Source organism: Meles meles, chromosome 16 (genome assembly GCF_922984935.1).
Source record: "Meles meles chromosome 16, mMelMel3.1 paternal haplotype, whole genome shotgun sequence".
Classification (NCBI taxonomy): Eukaryota; Metazoa; Chordata; class Mammalia; order Carnivora; family Mustelidae; genus Meles; species Meles meles.
Window position 1 is genome coordinate 26,283,252 of NC_060081.1, and position 21,377 is coordinate 26,304,628.

General features: G+C 41.3%; 1 protein-coding gene across 7 annotated transcripts in view; it reads right to left on the minus strand.

Moving 5' to 3' along the window:
* KANSL3 (KAT8 regulatory NSL complex subunit 3) overlaps positions 1–20,908 on the minus strand; it is a 41,996-nt gene extending 21,088 nt beyond the window's left edge. The window contains exons 1-5 of one of the 7 annotated variants that reach the window (XM_045980768.1): positions 20,846–20,908; positions 19,550–19,814; positions 16,263–16,433; positions 6,231–6,321; positions 5,903–6,088 (exon numbers count right to left, since the gene is read on the minus strand). In XM_045980768.1, the coding sequence (XP_045836724.1) occupies positions 5,903–6,088; positions 6,231–6,321; positions 16,263–16,433; positions 19,550–19,764 (663 nt within the window). In that variant the 5' untranslated portion in view covers positions 19,765–19,814; positions 20,846–20,908. Of the gene's footprint in view, positions 1–5,902; positions 6,089–6,230; positions 6,322–7,447; positions 7,493–13,454; positions 13,517–16,262; positions 16,502–19,549; positions 19,815–20,456; positions 20,797–20,845 lie in introns of those variants that run through there. The other 6 variants (XM_045980767.1, XM_045980769.1, XM_045980774.1 and 3 more) reach the window with 6 other exon arrangements.
* Between the last annotated feature and the right edge of the window lie 469 nt (positions 20,909–21,377).

The window sequence follows — 21,377 nt, forward strand, 5'->3', positions numbered from 1 at the left end:
AAATAGAAAACATAAAAAATTACCTCTACTCAGAAAAATGCTATTAGAAAATATGCCAAAATATTAACAGTTATCTTTATGGAGTTATGGACAGCTTTTTTCTTAGATTTTTTTCCTTTTTCCTTAGATTTTTCCCTTAAATTTCTGTTTATTCTAACTTCCTCAGTGAACATCAGCTGACTTTATAAATTAAAAGAAAAAAAAAGATCTGCATTTTTTTCTAGAGTACTGCCTTTAAGCTTTGGCATGTTAAAGAAATCATTATTGTGCCCAAAATACTATAACCCATGTGTTGTGTATATTGTGATTTATACCATATCCTATTTCTCACTATTCACCAGAAAATGTGACGTCTCAGATATGTAAGTATAGGTTTGGGACATGCTATTGCTTACACTGAGAAGTATCTCTGTGAATTCCACCTTACCCACAAAAGGTCAAAATGACCTAGGGAAAGGAAAGATTTTTGAATGTTAAAGGTACTCTTCAGAAAAAACAAACACAGAGCCCATGCGTGGCTTAACTGGTTAAGCATCTGCCTTCAGCTCAGGTTGTGATAGCAGGGTCATAGGATCGAGCCCCACATCAGGCTCCCTGTTCAGCAGAGAGTCTGCTTCTCCCTCTACCCTGCCCCTTTGCTCATGATTTCTCTCTCTCGGATAAAGAAAATCTTTAAAACAAGAACAAAAACATTCTGAAAAACCAGAGAATAAGAAGTACGATGGCGATGCAGGTTGTGAAGTCAGCCTACAACTAACACCATACCCAACAGTGAAAAGCTACGAGCTTTTCCTCTGAGTTCAGGAACAAGATAAGGATGGCTCCTCTTACCACTTCTATTCAACACTGTATTACTATTAGACCTAGCTAGAGCAATTAGATAAGAAAATAAAAGGAATCCAAATTAAAAACAAGTAAAACTGACACTATTTACAGATGACATATTCCAGCTCTCAGAAGGAGAATCCCTTGGGGAGGAACGCGTGGGTGGCTTAGTGGGTTAAGCGTCTGCCTTTGGCTCAGGTCATAATCCCAGGGTCTTTTCAAAGGAAACCATAACAAAATGAAAAGGTAACCTACTGAACAGAAGATATCTACAAATGATATATCCAATAAGGGGTTAATATCTAAAATATATAAAGACCTCTTACAACTCAATAGCAAAAAATAATCCAATTAAACTGTAGATCTGAATAGACATTTTTCCAAGGAAAATATACTGACAGCCAACAGACACCTGAAAAGATGCTCAACATCACTCATCATTAGGTAAATGCAAACCAAAACTACAGTAAGAAATCATCTTACCTCTGTTAGAATGGCTATTAGGAAAAAGACAAATACCAAGTGTTGGCAAGGATGTGAGATAAGGGAACACTTGTGCACCGCTGGTGGGAATGTAAGCTGGTGCAGCCACTACGGAAAACAGTATGGAGGTTCCTCAAAAAATTAAAAATAGAACTACTATATGATCCAGCAATTCTACTTATGGGTATTTACCCAAAGAAAATAAAAACACTAACTCAAAATCAGTCATAAAGAAGGAAGGAAATCTTGCCATTTGGCATAACATGGATGGACCCTGAGAGCATTATGCTAAGTGAAATGAATAAGAGAAAGACAAACACTGTATGATCTCACTTATGTGTAGAATCTAAAGCAAAAACCAAAACATTAACAACAAAAAAATAAGTTCACAGATACAGATAATAGATTGGTGGCTGCCAGAGGCAGGGGACTGGGTGTGGACAAAAATCGGTGAAGGGGATCAAAAAATACAATCTTATAGTTCTAAAATAATTTAGTCAAAAAAATAAAGTAAGTAAGTCATGGGGATATGATGTTCAGCATGGTGACTATAGTTAATACTGCACTGCCTATCTGAAAGTTGTTGGGAGTAGATCTTAAAAGTTCTCATCACAAGAAAAAGAATTTTGTAACTATGCATGATAACACATGTTAACTTACTGTGATCATTTTGGATTATATACAAATATCAAATCATGTTGTACAGCTGAAACTAATAAAATAAGTCACAAAGTTCAAAGACAACACAAGAAAATAAGCTGCATCAGGCAATGACAAGCGCGGACAGTATCACTAATTTTAAAAAAGCAAGACTAAAAAGATTTCTGCCTGAGAAATTAGGGGGAATATACCATGAGACTGTATCAGTTGAACTCAGGAAACAAATGTTTATGCCACACTGCAGTTGGTTACAAGACACCTACAAGGGGTACAGAAGACAAACACACAAATAACAAAAGAGGCTATTTATAACTGTTAGAAAAATAAAGAAACCCAACACTACTGATTCAAATCATCCAACAGAGAAGGAAGTCAAGGCAATTTTCATCTGAAGATGCAGCAGGTGAAGTGAGATGTGTTCTGCAGAATTCCAACGTGGGAAAAATGCTTTCCAATCAGTGACACCAAACAGAAGCAAGACTCTGTAGGGCCTATTCTAGAGACAGATGACCTGACTCAGGGATTTGAGTATGGAAGCAGGGAGGACATAAGGACGGTAACAAAGGCAAAAGATCTTCACTACAAACCGGCCATTTCTTTTAACTTACTTTGTAACTACAAGCCACTCAACACCTTGAGGCAGAGGATCTGATCCGAAAAAATTGTAAAAGCTTTTATCTGGGGATGCCTGGGTGGCTCAGTTGGGTAAGCCACTGCCTTCACCTCAGGTCATGATCCCTGAGTCCTGGGATAGAGTCCCACATCTGGCTTCCCCTTATTTTGTGGGGAGCCTGCTTCTTCCTCTCCCTCTGCCTCTCCCCCTGCTTGTACTCTCTCTCTCTCTCTGTTAAATAAATAAATAAAATCTTTAAAAAATTTTTTTAATTTAATTTAAAACATTAAAAGCTTTTATCTGGCAGTAGAGTACAACTCTGAAACAACAAAACCTTGAAAATTACTTTCTGTCAATATAGACTTAGAAATAATTAATCAATAACCAACTTCTCTGCCGACCAAGCCTAGCCGGTCTTTCCATCAGTGTATCACTCTCAACAGCAAATTCAGAGACTAGGGTGTATACCTTCTCTGCTCTCTTCACAATGGCTCTAATGCTGAAAGTAGGTGGGCCAAGAGCATGATCCCATTCACCTGTATTTCCATCCAACAGGTACACTAAAAGGAGGTAAAAGACCTTTACTTTAAAAACTGTAAGGCATTAATGAAAGGAATTGAAGATGACACAAAGAAATAGATATTCCATGCTTATGGACTGGAAAAATTAATATTGTTAATATGTCCATACTACCAAAAGCAATCTACAGATTCGATGTAATCTCTATCAAAATTACAATACCATTTTTCAGAGAACTAGAACAAGTAATCCTAAAATTTGTGTGGAACCACAAAAGATCCCAAATAGCCAAAGCAATCTTGAGAAAGAAAAAGCTGGAGGTATCACAATCCCAGACTTCAAGATATACTACAAAGCTACAGTAATCCAAATAGTATGGTATAACATAAAAACAGACACATAAATCAATGGAACAGAAGAGAGAACCCAGAAATAAACCCACATTTACATGGTCAATTAATCCATGACAAAGGAGGCAAGAATATACAACAGGGAAAAGACAGTCTCTTTAAAAAATGGGTGTTGGGAAAACTGGACAGTCACATGCAACAGAATAAAACTGGACCACTTTCTTACACCATACACAAAAATAAATTTAAAATGGATTAAAGACCTAAATGTGGTATCTGAAACCATAAAACTCCTAAAAGAAAACGCATGCAGTAACCTCCTGGACATTGGCCTTAGGCAACATGTTTATGGATCTGTGCCCTCGGGCAAGGGAAACAAAAGCAAAAATGAACTACTGGGACTACACCAAAATAAAAAGCTTTTGCACAGCAAAGGAAACCATCAGCAAAATGAAAAGGCAACCTCCTGAATAGGAGAAGATATGTGCAAATGATATATCTGATAAGGAGTTAATATCTAAAATATATAAAGAACTTATGCCACTCAACACCAAAAAAATAATAATCCAATTTAAAAAATGGGCAGAGGACCTGAAAAGACACTTTTCCCAAGAGGGTATACAGATGGTCAATAGACACACGAAAAGACGCTCAACATCACTAACCATCAGGGAAATGCAAATCAAAACCACAAGGAGTTACCACTTTATACCAATCAGAATGGCTAAAATAAAAAAGACAAGAAATATCAAGTGCCAGAGAGGACACAGAGATAAGGGAACCCTTGTGCGCTCTTGGTGGGAATGTAATGCAGCCACTGGGGAAAAAGTATGGAGGTTCCTCAAAAAATTAAAAATAGAATTACCATATGATCCAGTAATTCACTACAGAACATTTACCCAAAGAAATCTGAAAAGATATATGCAGCCTATGTTCATTGCAGCATTATTTATAATAGCTAAAATATGGAAGTAACTAAATGTCCATCCATAGATGAATGGATAAAGATGATGTGGTATATATACACAACAGAGTATTACTCAGCGGGGCACATGGATGGCTTAGTCGTTAAGCATCTGCCTTCCACTCAGGTCATGATCCTGGAGTCCTGAGACTGAGCCTTGCATTGTGTTTCCTGTTCAGCGGGAAGCCTTCTTCTCCCTCTCCCATTCCCCCTGCTTATGTTCCCTCTTTCACTGTCTCTCTCTGTCAAATAAATAAATAAAATCTTAAAAAAAAAAAAAAAAGGAATATTACTCAGCCACAAAAAAGAATGAGACCCTACCATTTGCAACAAAACAGATGAACCTAGAGGATATTATGCTAAGTCAATGAAGTCAGAGAAAAACAACCATGATTCCACTTATATGAGGAATCTAAAAAATAAAATCAATGAACAAACTAAAAAACAGAAAGAGACCCATAAATTCAGAGAAAAAACTGGTGGTTACCAGAAGAAAGAGGGTTAGGGGATGGGTGAAATAAGTAAAGGGGAGTAAAGAGATACAAACTTATTTTTTTTTTTTAAGATTTTATTTATTTATTTGACAGACAGAGATCACAAGTAGATGGAGAGGCAGGCAAAGAGAGAGAGGAGGAAGCAGGCTCCCTGCTGAGCAGAGAGGCCGATGTGGGGCTCAATCCCAGGACCCTAGGAACATGACCTGAGCTGAAGGCAAAGGCTTAACCCACTGAGCCACGCAGGTGCCCCAAGATACAAACTTCTAATTATAAAATAAGTAAGTCACAGAGACGAAAAGTACAGAATAGGGAGCAGTCAGTATTATTGCAATAAAATTCTCTGGTGACAGATGGTGACTACACTTACTGTGGTGAGCACTGAGTAATGTACAGACTTGTTAAATCACTACGTCACATACGGAAAGTAATATTAACACTGTATCTCGACTATTCTTAAATAATAAAAATTTAAAATAAACTCAAAAAAGTTTTAGAGAGAAACAACCAAAGTATACACTGTGATCCTGATAGTCTAAGAAAATAAGGGTCTGTCAGTAGAAGAACCACTGCTAAGAGCACAGCCTAGAATGGACAGCACTCTCCCCGCTCCACGCCCCACACTCCAAACACCCGAATCTGGTTCTTGCCTCCTCAGCACACCTCCCTGGTAAACCCTTCGTCTTCCCCATGGTAATCCTTTTCTCACCTTACCTCAGAGGTGACTCAAACCACAACCTGCAGGGCTGGAGAGGCTAAAAGTACATTCTGGTTTTCAGGCCTCACAGTTCATCCCGGAGATAGCAGGAATAAAGATGTTGATACCAGACAAAACGTGAAATGATACCATGTCTCCCATTTTTAATAGCAAACCTGTTTTCTTCAGTCATGTCCTTCAGGCTGACCAGGCAGTGACCTTGCCCAACCCCACTTCCTAAACCCACAGCAGAGGCTGGCCAACCCAGGACTGGGTAGACGCCAGGCATAGCCTCACCTTTCCTTTCAGTGTCTGCAAAGCATCCAGGTAGGCAGCCAGCATGGGCAGACTCAAGGTCTCCACCAGGGTGGTATGCAGCCACTGGATCAGCTTGGTGTCCCAGCTCACACTTGCCAGAGCTTGGCGCACTCTCCTCGCACACTTGTCCACAGCAACACGACGCAGCACTGGCTCATTGCAAGCCTGGAAGATATAAGTGAAGTGATAACACATGAGGGCCACCTTGTTAGCAACTGGGGCAGGTAGGACGGGGACCAACAAGTTAGTCAGCTAGTAAGGCTGAACTAGGAAGAGAATATCAATGGGCCAATTTCTAGAGTCTTACCCCTTCATTGGCCAAACGGGCAAGCCGGTCAGACTGCAGGGCTTTGAGGATCTTGTTAAATAGCTTGTTCTGGGCCATTGTCCAGCCAGTCCTATAAGAGAAACTCCGAGGAATTAAAGTCAAACGCTGGGGACACTTCTCATGCACGTACACTGTACAAAGATTATGCCATGTTTTTTGTCTACCCTATAAAACAATATAACTCAAAGCAGTTTAAAGGCCACTGAGCTAAAGTACAAGACCTAGATTCTGGTTCCAATCCTGCCCATAAGTCACCTCAGCATACATTTGTATTAATATATATACTACAAGTTGGGTGCCGGGGTGGCTCAGTGGTTAAGCCTTTGCCTTCAGCTCAGGTCATGATCTCAGGGTCCTGGGATCGAGTCCCGCATCAGACTCTGCTCAACAGAGAACCTGCTTCCTCCTCTCTCTCTCTCTCTGCCTACTTGTGATCTCTGTTAAATAAATAAATAAAATCTTCTAAAAAAATTTTATTAAAAAAAATATATATATATACTACAAGTCAAAACCAGTTATGAAGTTTTTTTCCAGTGCTAGCAAAGCTATTTATCCAGAGGCTAAAATAATCCATTAATAAATAAAATGATGGCACCACTGCACAGATATATTTGAATTTCACAAGTTTAATATTTCACACAATGTTTCAGTATACTAAAACCTCAGACTAAGGTCTCTTACCTTAGAGACCTATTTAAATTACCTTTAGGATTATAACAGGAATATAACAAATGAATTTTCCCCAATATTGCATCCCACACTCTCTCTCTCCCTTTTCCATGTATATTTTTTATGTTTTTCTGTATATTACACAATTAGCAAGTTTACTTTTGAATGGTCTGTTCCATACGAGTTAACGCTGTACCATCCCCATATGACACTGGTATACACACTTTTACTTTGATTAAGGAAGGCTAGTGTGTCCTCCTCCAACTCGGCAGTAAACTCCTGCAATTAGAAACTAGTCCTACTGCTCCTGTTCCCCCCTCATCATACCCAGCACAGTGGCGAGGGGCTTATTTAAGTCCCCCCTCAGTCCATTCCTGGTAATCTTAATGATTCTGATACTCCAACTCTGGCCTGTAATCTTCCTAAAGAGACTAAGAGAAAGGTAACAGACGATGCCCAATTAGTATTTCTTTATCAACTCTCCCTGGCACACACACACACACACACAAAACTGGTAATTAAGTTACCTTTTAAAAAAACAATTTTAGTGGATGCCAGACCCAAATGAGAACCTGGAATGAGATCATAGTAGCATTTCAATCAGTAGGGTTAAAGTAAATAGGGCTGAGACAACCACTAGCCAATTGGAAAAAGAAAATCTGGATCCCTATACATCATTCCTTAACACCAAAATAAATTATAAGTAGAAAAGTTAAATATTAAAAAATAAACTTACTAAAGTAATAGAAAAAGCGGTGTGTGTGTGTGTGTGTGTATAAATATGTATTTATATATAGGATCTTTCTAAATATGGCCTAAGGGGCACCTGGGTGGCTCAGTTGTTGAGCATCTGCCTTCGGCTCGGGTCATGATCCCAGAGTTCTGGGATCGAGCCCCGCATCGGGCTCCTTGCTCCGCAGGAAGCCTGCTTCTCCTTCTCCCAATCCCCCTGCTTGTATTCCCTCTCTCGCTGTATCTCTCTCTGTCAAAAAAATAAATAAAATCTTAAAAATAAATAAATAAATAAGATCTAAGACCTAGAAGCCACAAAAGAAATAAATATTAAAGATATAAAGATAAAAATTTCAAACTTCTATAAAGGAAAAAACTAAACTATCCTAAAGTCAAAACACAATGGAAAAATAACTGTCATTTCATTAAATAGAAAAACCTCCAGAAAATTAGTGAGAAAATGGTAAAATACTCAAAACAAAAACAATGGGCAAAGAACATGAAAAGGCAGTTCATGCAAAAAATGGAGTCAACTCCCTCCAAAATCACACATTCAAATGAAAATCATAAATTATTTTCACCTATCAAATGGGTGAAAATTAAGAAACTTAATACTCTGTGTTATGAGAATGTAAGAAAATAGGTCCCTCCATACTTTGTTGATGGAAATATAAATTTAGTACAAACTTTTGGAAAGTCATTTGGAAAATTAATTACAGACGAAAAAAATCAATCAAAAACCCTAAGTCGGGGGCGCCTGGGTGGCTCAGTGGGCTAAAGCCTCTGCCTTCGGCTCAGGTCATGATCTCAGGGTCCTGGGATCAAGCTCCACATCAGGCTCTCTGCTCAGCAGGAAGCCTGCTTCCCCTCTCTCTCTGCCTGCCTCTGTGCCTACTTGTAATCTCTGTCTGTCAAATAAATAAATAAAATCTTAAAAAAAAAAAAAAAAAAAACCCTAAGTCAAATCATGTCACTCTGCTCGAAGGCCCTGAGTGGTCCCATTTCAATCAGTCAAAAGCAACCACCTCCTTAGTGGACTATCTGGACCCCATTGCCTGTCCCACCTCATCATCCATGACTGCTGCTGACTTACTGGGCTTCACCACATTGCCCCAGCCCACCTGACACACACACCCTCCATGCTCCCACATTACAGACTGGGCCCTGGTCATCCATTCCATCTACCGGACACAACAGCTCCCTCTCCAATCTCATTCAGGTCATTGCTCAAACGTTATGTTCTACTGAGGCTTCCCCTGACTCACCCTTATTTAAAACTACCAATACCCAGATTCCCTAGTTTCCTTCCCAGCCATATCTCCACCTTGTGCTCTACCCATTTTACTTCTTTGTTTAATGTGTCTCCCTCAGCTAGACTGTAAAGGGCAACATGGCAGGGATTTTGGTCGGTTTTGTTTAAGTGTTATATCCCAGCATGTAAAACAAGGTCTGACACACAAGAGCTACTGGAACATCTGCTGAATAAATAAATGGATGAACTATAGGCATACTACATTCCAAGTCCTGTAAACAGCTGAGTACAGATACCAACCCCTACACTCCCCACCCACCACACTGAGCAGGAGAGGAACGCTGAGACATAATTCAGGCTCAACTGTAAACTGAGTGGGTGGTCATACGTGGGTGGGCAAACAGAGAGAAGCTGCTTGAAATGACTCCAACAATCTCAATTTCTTTCACTTTATAACAAACTAGTACCTTTTCCGTCATACACCACCAGCAAGACACCCTATTTTCTACAGGTCATCTAAGAATACTGTAACAAGGCCCAGTAAATATGTAGATGGAGGACAAATTGCCCTTTGTTACTGGCTTTCTACAATGATCCTACTATCCTTAAATACCTTCTAGAAAGGGAGAAAATTATGGGCCTTCATTTCTTCTGTGAAATAAAAATCTCCACCTACCACATCTCCAGTTTCACAACTGACTACAGGAACACACAGTCCAAAAGAACACTAGCTAAGAGTGAGTACTCTAACCAGCTCTGCAATACAGAGCTGGCTGTGTGTCCTCAGTCTCCCTGACAATAAAATAGATGGGGACTACTCGGCCTTCAAGGTTGCTTCTAGTAACCAAAACTCAGCTATGATTACTGATGGAAACACAAGTTGTAAGATAACAGCTGATGTCCATGATGGGGAATTCAGAAGCGCCCTCTGTCTTCAGTACCTATCCTTGCTACAGCTGAATCCCTTAACTTCCCAAGCCTCCCACCCCTCCATAATTGCCTTGTGCGGTACTAAAAGACGTCTTGGGTTTTGTGGAGTTGTCCTTTCCTATTTCCCCCTAGTTCTTTAGGCTTAATTCCTGCTACTTCATCAGGACCCAGTCAGTCTTTGTTGTGGTTCGGTATTTCAGAAATTTTTGACTTGGGAGGTGGGGAGATACTTCAACTCAACCTTGGAACTCAGGATACCTTAGGACCAGGAAGGCTTGTGGGAAAGCAGCTCCAGCCCATTGGTTCACAATCTCATTTTCCTCCACATTATTTAAATGCGAAGTACATTCACATGAGAAGCTGCTTTTTCATGTATAGCAATTCTTGGGTGGACTTGGATCAACACATCTCTTTGTTTTTATTTTATTTTTTAAAGATTTTATTCATTTATTTGACAGAAAGAGACACAGTGAGAGAGGGAACACAAGCAGGGGGAGTGGGAGAGGGGAAGCAGGCTTCCCATCTAGCAAGGAGCTCGATGCAGGGCTGATCCTTGGACCATGACCTGAGCCACCCAGGTGCCCCACATCTCTTTGTTTTTTGTTTTGTTTTGTTTTAAAGATTTTATTTATTTATTTGACAGACAGAGATCACAGGTAGGCAGAGAGGCAGCCAGAGAGAGAGGAAGGGAAGCAGGCTCCCCACTGAGCAGAGAGCCAGATGCGGGGCTCGATCCCAGGACCCTGGGATCATGACCCGAGCCAAAAGCAGAGGCTTTAACCCACTGAGCCACCCAGGTGCCCCCCACACCAACCAGTGGCTGGTTCAACCCTACTGGTGGACCTTCAGGTTGTGTCTCTCTTATTGCTATTACGAACAGTTGCAGTGATCACCCTTCCTTTCCCTACCAATACACACATCTGTCTACATCTTTATACAGGCATGCAAACATCTCTGTAAGATAAATTTCTTCAAGTGGAAATGAAAGCTCAAAAGCTATCTCTGTCAAAAATTTCTAATTTCCAGTTCTGTGAAAATATTATCTATAAAAAATGCTGCAGGGGCGCCTGGGTGGCTCAGGGGTTAAAGCCTCTGCCTTCGGCTCAGGTCATGATCCCAGGGTCCTGGGATTGAGCCCTGCATCGGGCTGTCTGCTCGGCAGGGAGCCTGCTTCCTCCTCTCTCTCTCTCTCTCTCTCTCTGCCTGCCTCTCTGCCTACTTGTGATCTCTGTCTGTCAAATAAATAAATAAAATCGTAAAAAAAAAAAAGCTGCAAAACATCAAAAGTGGAATTACACTGTAGCCTCATCCCAGGCAATATTGCTCACTTTTAATCAAACAGGGTAAGCAATGAATACAATTTCTTCATGTTCAACAATCCTTGTGCTTTCTCAAAGTCTATCAGTCATGTTGCAAACTTTAATTCCAAAGACAGAGAATGAGGTATAATTTATTTATGAGGCACCAACAGCATTTCCAAAATTATCCTGTTCTTTATTATGTAACAGGATGTTTTCTCTATTTGTTTTTCTTACTCTATATTTATTCTGAAACCCAAAATGATGGAAGCAAGAAAAAAATGATGTGAACAAAATGGGAGGGGAGGAGGGGACTAGAAAGCTACTTAGAAATTACTACCATACACCAACGATAGCTGAAATTAAACTGAACCACAATGTTGAGAGTCTAAAATCCCAGAAAACGTTCTTAGGATTGTTGCTGGATAGGTAACAAAGCGATTCCAAGAACTGAAACATGTTCCCTATATTTTGTCAGCTTCGTGGGAGGCTGGAAAATTAAGTGGGCAGAAAAAAAATGATCTAACCCGAGATTAAGATAAAGAGCACGCAAAAGATATAATTAAGGAAAATTTTAAAAACAGGAGACAGAATTTTAAATACAAGTCTAAACAGTCAAATAGCTGATGGGAACTGTGGTGAGTCAATGTGCTCTTCCTACCTAAACCAATTCAATTTTCATGAGTGCAACAGTGCCTTTTCTTCATTTCTTTGATGAGATCAGACAATCTCATATTCCCCATGCTTTGACAGAACCTAACTCATGTCTGACCTCTGGCTCATCTTATCCAAAGCAGCCAAAGTCACACTGGTCCCAGAAAAGCCTCATATTTTCAAAGGTAATTATTCTTTCTCTGATACTGTTTTAAGGGAGACTAATTCAATATTAAAATGTCTAAAGGATTTTTTTAACCAGAAGTCTGACAGGGAGAGATAAAGAACATCACAGAGACTGAATAGGCCACACTTATTTTTTTCCAGATTATAAAAATTCTTTGCTTAGACACTAAGAGAAAGGAAGAAAGAAGAGGAAAGAGAAGGGGGGGAGGAGGGAAAAATAATTCAAAGATCTTGGGGTCAAAATTTCAAACATCCAACCTAAGATTAATACACAAATAGGTACATATAATATTGAGATGTATAATTAGAGCAAATTTTTAAATGGAGAACAATTTTCTTTTGGCTGAATTCAGAAGTTCTGAATTTCAAGATAAGACAACCTGCTTAAAGACACTAGATTCTTTCATTGAAACGTTGGAAATACCCTAAAATCCATTTGACCATGCTGAGAAATACCATGTGCCAGGAGTATTTTGTTAAATCTCTTTCAAAAGCTGTGTACCTAATTAAACTTGGCATTTGATAAAACATCCATTGGGGGCAGGGGAGCCGGTCCAGCTTCCTCAGGACAACAGTGCATACCAGCAAATGTAAATTATTTTCAAAGGCTCTACAAGCCACATGACTTTGACATACAGACACAAGAGCATGATCTAGACCAGAGGTCAGCAAACTTTTTCTTTAACAGTCTGGATAGCAAATATTTCAGTTTGTGGGCTTCATGGTCTGGGTCACAACTATTCAACTCTATGCGTACAGTGCAAAAGCAGACATGGACAATACTTAAGTAACGTGCATGGCTGTGTTCCAAAGAAACTACATTTATGGACAGTGAAATCTGATTTCATGTCTTTTGACTTTTTTTCAATCTAGTAAAACGTAAAAACACTTCTTAGCTCATGGGCCATACAAAAACAAGCAATGGGTCAAAGCTGGCACATTGGCCATAGTTTGCCAACCCCTGATCTAGGCAATTAAATCAGGCAGAGAGGGATATTTAAACTGTTTCACAAAATATCAGGCATTACTAGAGAAAGTCAGAGTCAGTTGGGGTTAGGAAGGGGCCTTCATTATCTATACACAGAAAGCTATCTAAAGGCAGTTTCTACTGAAATAATTCAAGAAGGGGGGAAAGGGGTCCAACAAAGAAAATTAAGTTTCTGACTCTACTGACGGATCAGTAAGCTCTGAGGAAAAGCAGATTTCTAGGGCACTGTCCTATAGCCCATGAGCTCTTGATGTGGGAAACTGTAATTTTACAGGATTTTATACAGGAAGAAAAGAAGCAGCAATTTAACAATCAAGTCAAGGGAAAGAATGACAACAAGATGATTATAATCAGAGCATAGGGAACTAACTGTAAACTCTACACAGGCTACACATCCAGAATTCAGGGACAAGGTCATAAAATGGTGACCTCTGAAATTGAAGCCAGTAAGTATTATCAAATAATGAAATTAGCTGTGTGCAAACGTGACCTACCTGAAGAGATGGTTTGTAAGCCTGTTGCTAATGAGAGGACTCCTCCAAAATCTCATCAGACACTAAAAAACAAATAATCTGAGATAAACTGAGCGCTAATTATTCATATCAATCTGTGGCAATGTCATAACAGAAGGATGGAGGTCCACATGGAGAAAGACAAGCCAAAGATAAGACTCTGTCAGTGTTTCTTTGTAGGACTGGGCAGGTGATGGTGTGCCCTGGCCTACTCTGTGGGCCCATCTTGCTTTGAGGAAGCAGCTGCCTTGTTGAAGGAGGGTGCCTCCAGGGCAGACTGTCCACTCACCACCCACTTTTGGAACAGAACAGCTTCCCAGACTCTCCTACTGAGAACTGATGCTCTGGCCAGGCCACCCCAGTGTCTCATCTGCCTTACAGGTTATTTTTATTCTTATAAATTAAGAATCAGATATTCATATGCATTAAGTCTCCGATGACTTTGGTAAGTATGAAGAGCCGCTAAGAACCTCCCGATCATGACCATGGGTGAACTGATAAAAAGAACTTCATGCAGTTCTCCCATGCAGTTTCGGAAGTTGCAAAATGACGGCAAGGCAACTGGTAACACCACAAAGGGACACATAACGGTGTGAGGCTGCCTTGTTCTGCCACCACTAGCTGGTCCCTCTTTGAGAGATGTGCCCTTCAAGAAAGAGGGTACATAACCAAGAACACTGAGCTCTGGGAGTCAGACAGCTTGCTTTGAACAAATTCCTGCTCCATCACTTGCTAAACTAAGGTTTCTTAATCTCCCCGAACTCAGCTTCTTCATCTTACACAACAGAGACGAAGAAGGGATGTAACTCAGAGAGTTATTGTGAGGATTAAAAGAAATAATGCATATGAAGCGTGTGGCACAGTGCCTGGCACCTAGAAAGCACTCAACAAATGGTAGTTCTTTTTTGGTACTAGCACTGTCACAATTTTTTATTATTATTAACTGCTACAATGGCAGGAAACCATTTTTGCTGCATTCACTGACACCGGGACTACTCTGGTAGTTGATCCTCACTCACAGCAGAAGTTTCCCTCTTTAGTTAAAACTCTGGAAAGCATTTCCCGTTCTTAGGGCACAACAGCAATTGCAACTCAAGACCCTCAAACAACTTCTTCACAAGCTCTTGACGCAGCTGCAGAACTGCTCCTCCTTCCATAACTACTACCTTATTCACACAAGCAGACCTGCTCAATCTCATTCCCTGCTTCTGATCAGACTCAGAAACCAGGCCAAATGCCTCAAACCTTCCTACACTTCTTTATATCTAATTACCTCTTCCTCTTCCATTATTATAAAACAAGAGCTCTCCAAAAGTATGGCAAGTTTATCACCTACACACTCCTAATGTGAAGATTTTAACATTCCCCTACGCACAGCAGATAGAGAGAGACAGAGCCATCAGGGAAATGCAAATTAAAGCCACAATCAGAAGTCACTCTGCATCCACTAGAATGGTAATAATTTAAAAAGAGGCAGACAATAACAAGTGTTGGCAAAGATGTGGAAAAACCAGAACTCTCATACACTGCTACTGGGAATGTAGAATGGTGAAGCCCTTGTAGAAACCAACTGGAACTTCCTCAAAAGTTAAACAGTTACCATATGACCCAGCAATTCTATTCCTAGGTATATAGGCAAGAGAACTGAAAACACATGTCCACAAAAAAATTAGTACATGAATGTTCATAGCAACATTATCCAAAATAGCCAAAGAGTGTTAGCAACCCAAATATCCATTAATGGATTAATGGATAAACAAAATGTGGTATATCCACAAATGGAATTTCAGTAATAAAAGGGAATGAAGTACTGACTCATGCTACAGCATAAATGAACTTTGAAAACATTATGCTAGGTGAAAAAAAGCCAGAAACAAAAGGCCACATATTTTTATGATTCCATTTAAATGAAATGTCCAGAATAAGCTAATTTAGAGAGATAGAAAGTAGACTGGTGAGTTGCCAGGGGATGAAGGGGTTGGCAGGAAATGAGAAGTGACTGCTAATGGGTATGGAGTTTCTTTTGTGGAGGACAAAAATGCTCATTAAATTGATTGTGGTGGTGCATATACTAAAAACCACTGACTGTACACATTAAACAGGTGAATTGCATGGTATGTAAAGTTTATCTTCATGGAGTTGTTATGCAATAAGTAAAAGATAAATAAATGTATGCTAAAGCAACAATGACAAATGCGCCAGAGAGGAGAGGAGTGGAGTCCCCTGGGTCAATAGGAAACATGGGAATAAAATCAGCCAACAAAGTCATGAAAACTTCCTCAAAACCACAGACTGCAAATCTATTTTTAAAAGCCACTCAAATCAAACACCTGTTAGCTTTCCAAGTGACTCCAAAACATTTTCATTATTCTAGTTAGAGACTATATAAATACAGTATCTTACAAATGTACTCTTATTTAATGGTTTGTTTGTAGTCTGAGTAACTCTGATAGCACAGCCTGCAGTATATAAGATACAGAACTAGTCATACCTATCAAATTTAATTCATTTACTTATTTAATAAACATTTATTATATGCCTACTATGTGCCAGGCAGTGTCCTAGGTGTCAGGGATGCAAAGATGGCTGAGACACAAGCCCTCCTCTCAAACACCTCACTGCATCCTGGGCTAAGAGTTATAACAGAATTAAGAAAACATTCTGACTCCTGTGGCTGCAAATGAAATAAACTCCTAACAGACGTGTTTCAATGAAGATGATGATACAAAATATTTACAATGCAATGACCATTAACCCTATAGTGACCAGTCCTCCTGAGCAGCAGCCTACCTGTTGACATGCTCCTCCCAGTCCTCTGGTGGAGGAGGGGCATCTGCATCGGTCCTGGCGAAGATGACATGCCGTTCACACTCATTCATCACGCTGCGTGCCTTCTGATTGTCATAGAGCGGCACAGGAGTTGATGTGACTGTCTCCACATCTATTGGGACGTCTGATTCACTGTAAACAGGTGAGGAAATAGGACCAGGCCACACGTACTTCACACAACACAGGTGTTTAACGATCATCTGGTTGCCAAAAAATGACTCTTTAATATAATCAGCTTGAAAGTATGCATAAGCACATTATACCCACAAGAAAATTATGATCCAAAGTCATCTTTCCCACACTTCTCTAGATCTCTGCCTGCTGATATGCTGTTATGTGCTGGGGGAACACAAAGTCATTTTAAAATGTGTCCATATAAAAAATGACAGCTATTTTTCTTCAAAAATAAAAATATTCCATAAGAAAGCAGCTGACTGCCTACATGTACTTTCCAATAGAGTAACTATAAGCCACATGCAACTGCTAAAATTCATAAAAATTAAGCAGAATTAAAAATTCAGCCACATTTCAAGTGCTCAACAGACATGTGGCTAGCCGCTACCGTATTAGACGGCACAGATACAGTATGTTTTTCTTATTGCAAAGAGTTCTGTTGGGACAGTGCTAGTTTTAAATCATTCACACAAACTTTCCCTTTCATTACCAAGTCAACTGGTAGCTAATTATATGCTATAAAAGCCTATGATTGTCTAAGACAGATCACCTGGAATGTAGACACCTTAGTTATTTAACTCACTGTATAAGAAGCCTAGAAAAGAAAAAAACAGAAATGGATATGTGATAGATCTTTCATATTTTAAAATGTTATTAATGAAATCCTACTGCCATAAGGGTTCTTCACTGCACCAAATTAGTCACTCAAAATACTATGCCAATCAAAATGGTCTACTGGCTGTCTATCAAACATTGCTTTAACTTCTTGACCCCGATGATGATCTTATTGCATCTGTTTCCAACGGCTGGAATAATTATATCATTATGAAATGAACTGAAATATGTGCGGCTAGATTTGGTGGTGGGTGAAAGAGCTAATTATCTTCTCCGGACCAGACACTGGGCTCAGCATTTGGACTTCTATGCCTAAAAGAGAACTCCAGATTTCACCATTCCTAATCTATCCCCTACCGCCCCATCCCCAGTATCCCCAGTCTTCCTCAACCCATGGTACCACTAAGCTACTCAAGCCAATAATCTGACTTATCCTAATTTCACCTTTTCCTTTAACCCGGGCCTGTGTTTCCAATTCATCACAGAAGGTGCCATTGACTCTACCTACGAAATATATCTCAAGGTCATCCTTTTTCTTCATCTGTACTATTCCCGCCTCTACTCAACCTATCATGATCTCTGGCCCCCACTACTATAGTGGTCTCTTAGCAGGTCTTCTATTTCCACTACTGAACTCTATCTATTCAACAGAAATTCAAAGTGATCTTTTAGAAATATAAACTCAATCTCTAGTTTAAAATCCTTCAATGACTTCTAACCACTCTTAGTTAGCATCAAATTCCTACATAAGGCGGCCTCCACCAACTTCTTCCCTAGCTCCCACTAACACCCTCACTACCACAATATTCCTGACACAATGACCTAAAAAGAGTCCCTAGAACATGCTAATCCCCACTTTTAGGACCTATATATGACAATGTATAAAAGGAAATGATTTTCTAAGTGCTGAAATGAGCAAATCCACAGAATCTCACTTTAAGAAAATACCATAAGATCTGAACACAGGAGTTTCTTTTTTTTTTTTTTTTAAAGATTTATTTATTTATTTATTTGACAGAGAGAGAGAGAGAGATCACAAGTAGGCAGAGAGGCAGGCAGAGAGAGAGGAGGAAACAGGCTCCCCGCGGAGCAGAGAGCCTGATGTGGGGCTGGATCCCAGGACCCTGAGATCATGACCTGAGCCAAAGGCAGCGGCTTAATCCACTGAGCCACCCAGGCGCCCCTGAACACAGAAGTTTCAAAGTTAGCAAGAAGCTGGGGTGCCTGGGTGGCTCAGTGGGATGGGGCCTCTGCCTTCCGCTCGCTCGGGTCATGATCCTCGCTCGGGTCATGATCCGGAGTCCTGGGATCCGCCAGCCTCAGGCTCTCTACTCAGCAGGGAGCCTGCTTCCCTTCCTCTCTCCCTGCCAGCCTCTCTGCCTACTTGTGATCTCAGTCAAATAAATAAATAAAATCTTTAAAAAAAAAAAAAAAAAAAGTTAGCAAGAAGCTTTAAAGGAGCCCTTAGGAGTTATGCCCCCGGCCAGAGGCATCAAGATTATCCCTAATTGGAGGTCACAGATCTCCACCCTGTTACAACCAAAACATCCAACAAAATGCTGCCCTCACTGGGAAAGGAAATAAAACCCCCTATTATATTCATGTTTAAACATACATCATGGTACCTCTAGCTCATTAAGGCTCAATGGGAGATGTAAAGAAGCAAAATACAAGATCTCTATTCAACAAACCTAAAACCTGTCCTAGAGGAAAGATCAGACATTCGATTAGATTAAAACAAACAAAAAAATCTCTTCCCTCCCTAAAAAAAGTTTACAAAATTAAGGGTATGATTTGATCATCAAAATAGAATATATCAACCAATCCTGATACAAAATTAGCATACCTTAAAGCTCAAAAAAACTATTAAACAAGTTTATTTAGGCCAAATGTAACTGTATCACATATTAAGTTTATGAAAAAAATCCTTCCCTTATAATGTAGGCCAGCTGAAATACAATACAATTAGGCCTAGGAATGGTTTACATCAACCTGTGGGTGACAAACTAAGAGAGAAAGCAAGATAGAATATATCTTGGAGTATGCTTCTAAACGTTGCTGCGTGATGCCAGGAAATGGAAATCACATTACCTCAAATCATCGCCAGTGTTGGAGCAAGCCAGAGCACTAGAGTAAAGGAAATGAGTCTAATCCTGAGAGGCAATTTTTAAAAATCAACTCTTTTGTCTTTTTTTATCACCAGCTAAAGAATCCACTTTCCACACAAGTCTTATTAACTATGTGGAATATGTTGTCTGCTTTCCTAACTTGTTAGATGTCTTGAATGCAGATGTCAACATATAGGCGGGATATCCTCACACTGCTTAACAGAGATGCCGAAAGTAAATATCCCAGGCCCCCATACAATCTCCCACAATAAAATCCTTTCTAATCCCCACACTTGATTACTGTCCAGTTAGAGGGCAAGGGCAACCCTTAGGAGAGAAGCCCAAACTCACATGGTACTTTCGTGTTGCCTCCGGGGAGTAACAAAGAGCATGCGTGTGGGGCGAGCACTACTGGCATCTGGGTGGGCACTCCATGGCTTGGCATAGCTATGATCCAGAAAAACCAGGTCCAGCTCCCGCTCGTGCACTGAAAGCTGAAAGAGCAGCGAGGTGCCCATGCGCCGCGCTGAAGTCTGGAAGTCCCTCTCCCCACCCCGGTGGGCCATGTCAGTAGAGGGCCAGCAAGTCAGAGAATGGGTATCTGCATGCTAGTCACCTGCAGTGAAAAGTTTCAGTTTAAGTCAATCCAGAGATTCTTAATTTCTTCCAACCTAGAATAATATCTAATACGCTTCTTACTTTTGTGACGTTCTAGCATTCATAACTGAATATCCATTACACCGCAGACCCTTGCTCACCATAGGAAGGGCTCCTGAGATTCCACACCAACCCCAAAAAAGGCTAATAACACCAAAGGATTCTCCATACTCAATCCCTACAAAATTTGTTTCCTGGACAGCTGACTGATTCCACTGTTCTTCACAAAGGCCTCACATGGACACACATACAAAACTTGCCTGCCCAGCACCACAAATTCCTATACATGCAAGGAAGGGTTTTGGCAAACAGGAATGACAAACTTTCACTCTTCCAAAGCTAAGGGGCTCCTTCGCTCCATTGCTTCACATCATTCCCTAAGAGCGGGAGCACCCCAGCAACAGGGCAACGTGGCCCTCTAGTATGCCCTTCAAGACTCTTATGTTAAAAGTTTTGTAACTACTTCCTAATACTCTGGAGTCCTTAAAATATCCAAATGAGAGCTCCAGCCCAAAGGCTGCAGCAAAATGCTGTTCCAAGAAGCCCCCTCTCCCCGCTCCAGGGTGGGCAGTCCCCCGCAAACCGCCCCGTCCCCACGTACCCCTCCGGGGGTCTCGCCACTGAGCCTCGAAACGCCCATCTAGTAGCAGGGCTTATAATTCGCACTGTAGCGACTGAGGCACCAGCTCAGGGGAAGATGAAGTGACTTGGCCAAGGTCACCGAGAGTTCGTGACGGGGAGGAGCCGCCTCGCACCCGGCTCCCGCCCGCGTCACGGGCCCGGGCCCGACCCGGCTCCCGCGTCACGGCGGCCCAGGTCCGTCCCCGGCCCAACGCGCCCGTCCGACCCCAGTCGCCCTGGTCCCGGACTCCAGCCCCCGATCCCCGCATGCCCCGGGAGTCCTGAATCCCTCGCCGAGACCCCCGCTCGCCCCAACTCCGGCCACGACCCGTCGGACCCGCCACCCCGCCAAGGCCGGCCTTCCCTCACCCGCAATCGCTCGGCCGCGCGCTCGGCCCGGGCCAGATCCCTGCGCGCGTGCGCATTACCGCCTCCACGCCCGGTGCCCACAAAACGCGGAAGCGGATTCTCTCCTGTGGAGAGCGGTGAGCGGCAAAACCCGGAAAGGGTGTGGCTGCGACCACAAAGGCAGGAGGAGGAGCGACAGGAGGCGCGTGGGTCTCCTGAGTAGAAAGTCAGCCTTAAGTCCAGAGTTGAGACCACCGTTCTGCTGCTGAGGAGTTTAAGAAGGCAGCGCAGCTCAAGGTAGAGATCAGACTTGGCGGGTTGGAGTCTCAGCTCCAACCCATAACTCCACGGTTTTACGATCCCAGCGAGATCTCAGCGTCCCCCCTCATCTCTAAATGTGCCAGTACTTCACCAGGCGGCTGAGAGAATGAAATGGATAATTCTGGGACCTGATAGGAGCACGAATAGATCTCAGGATGGTCATTACCATGAGGGACCCCCAGAGTGTCCTACAAGAAGAAAGATGTACCACAAAGGGACTGAGTTTCTGTCA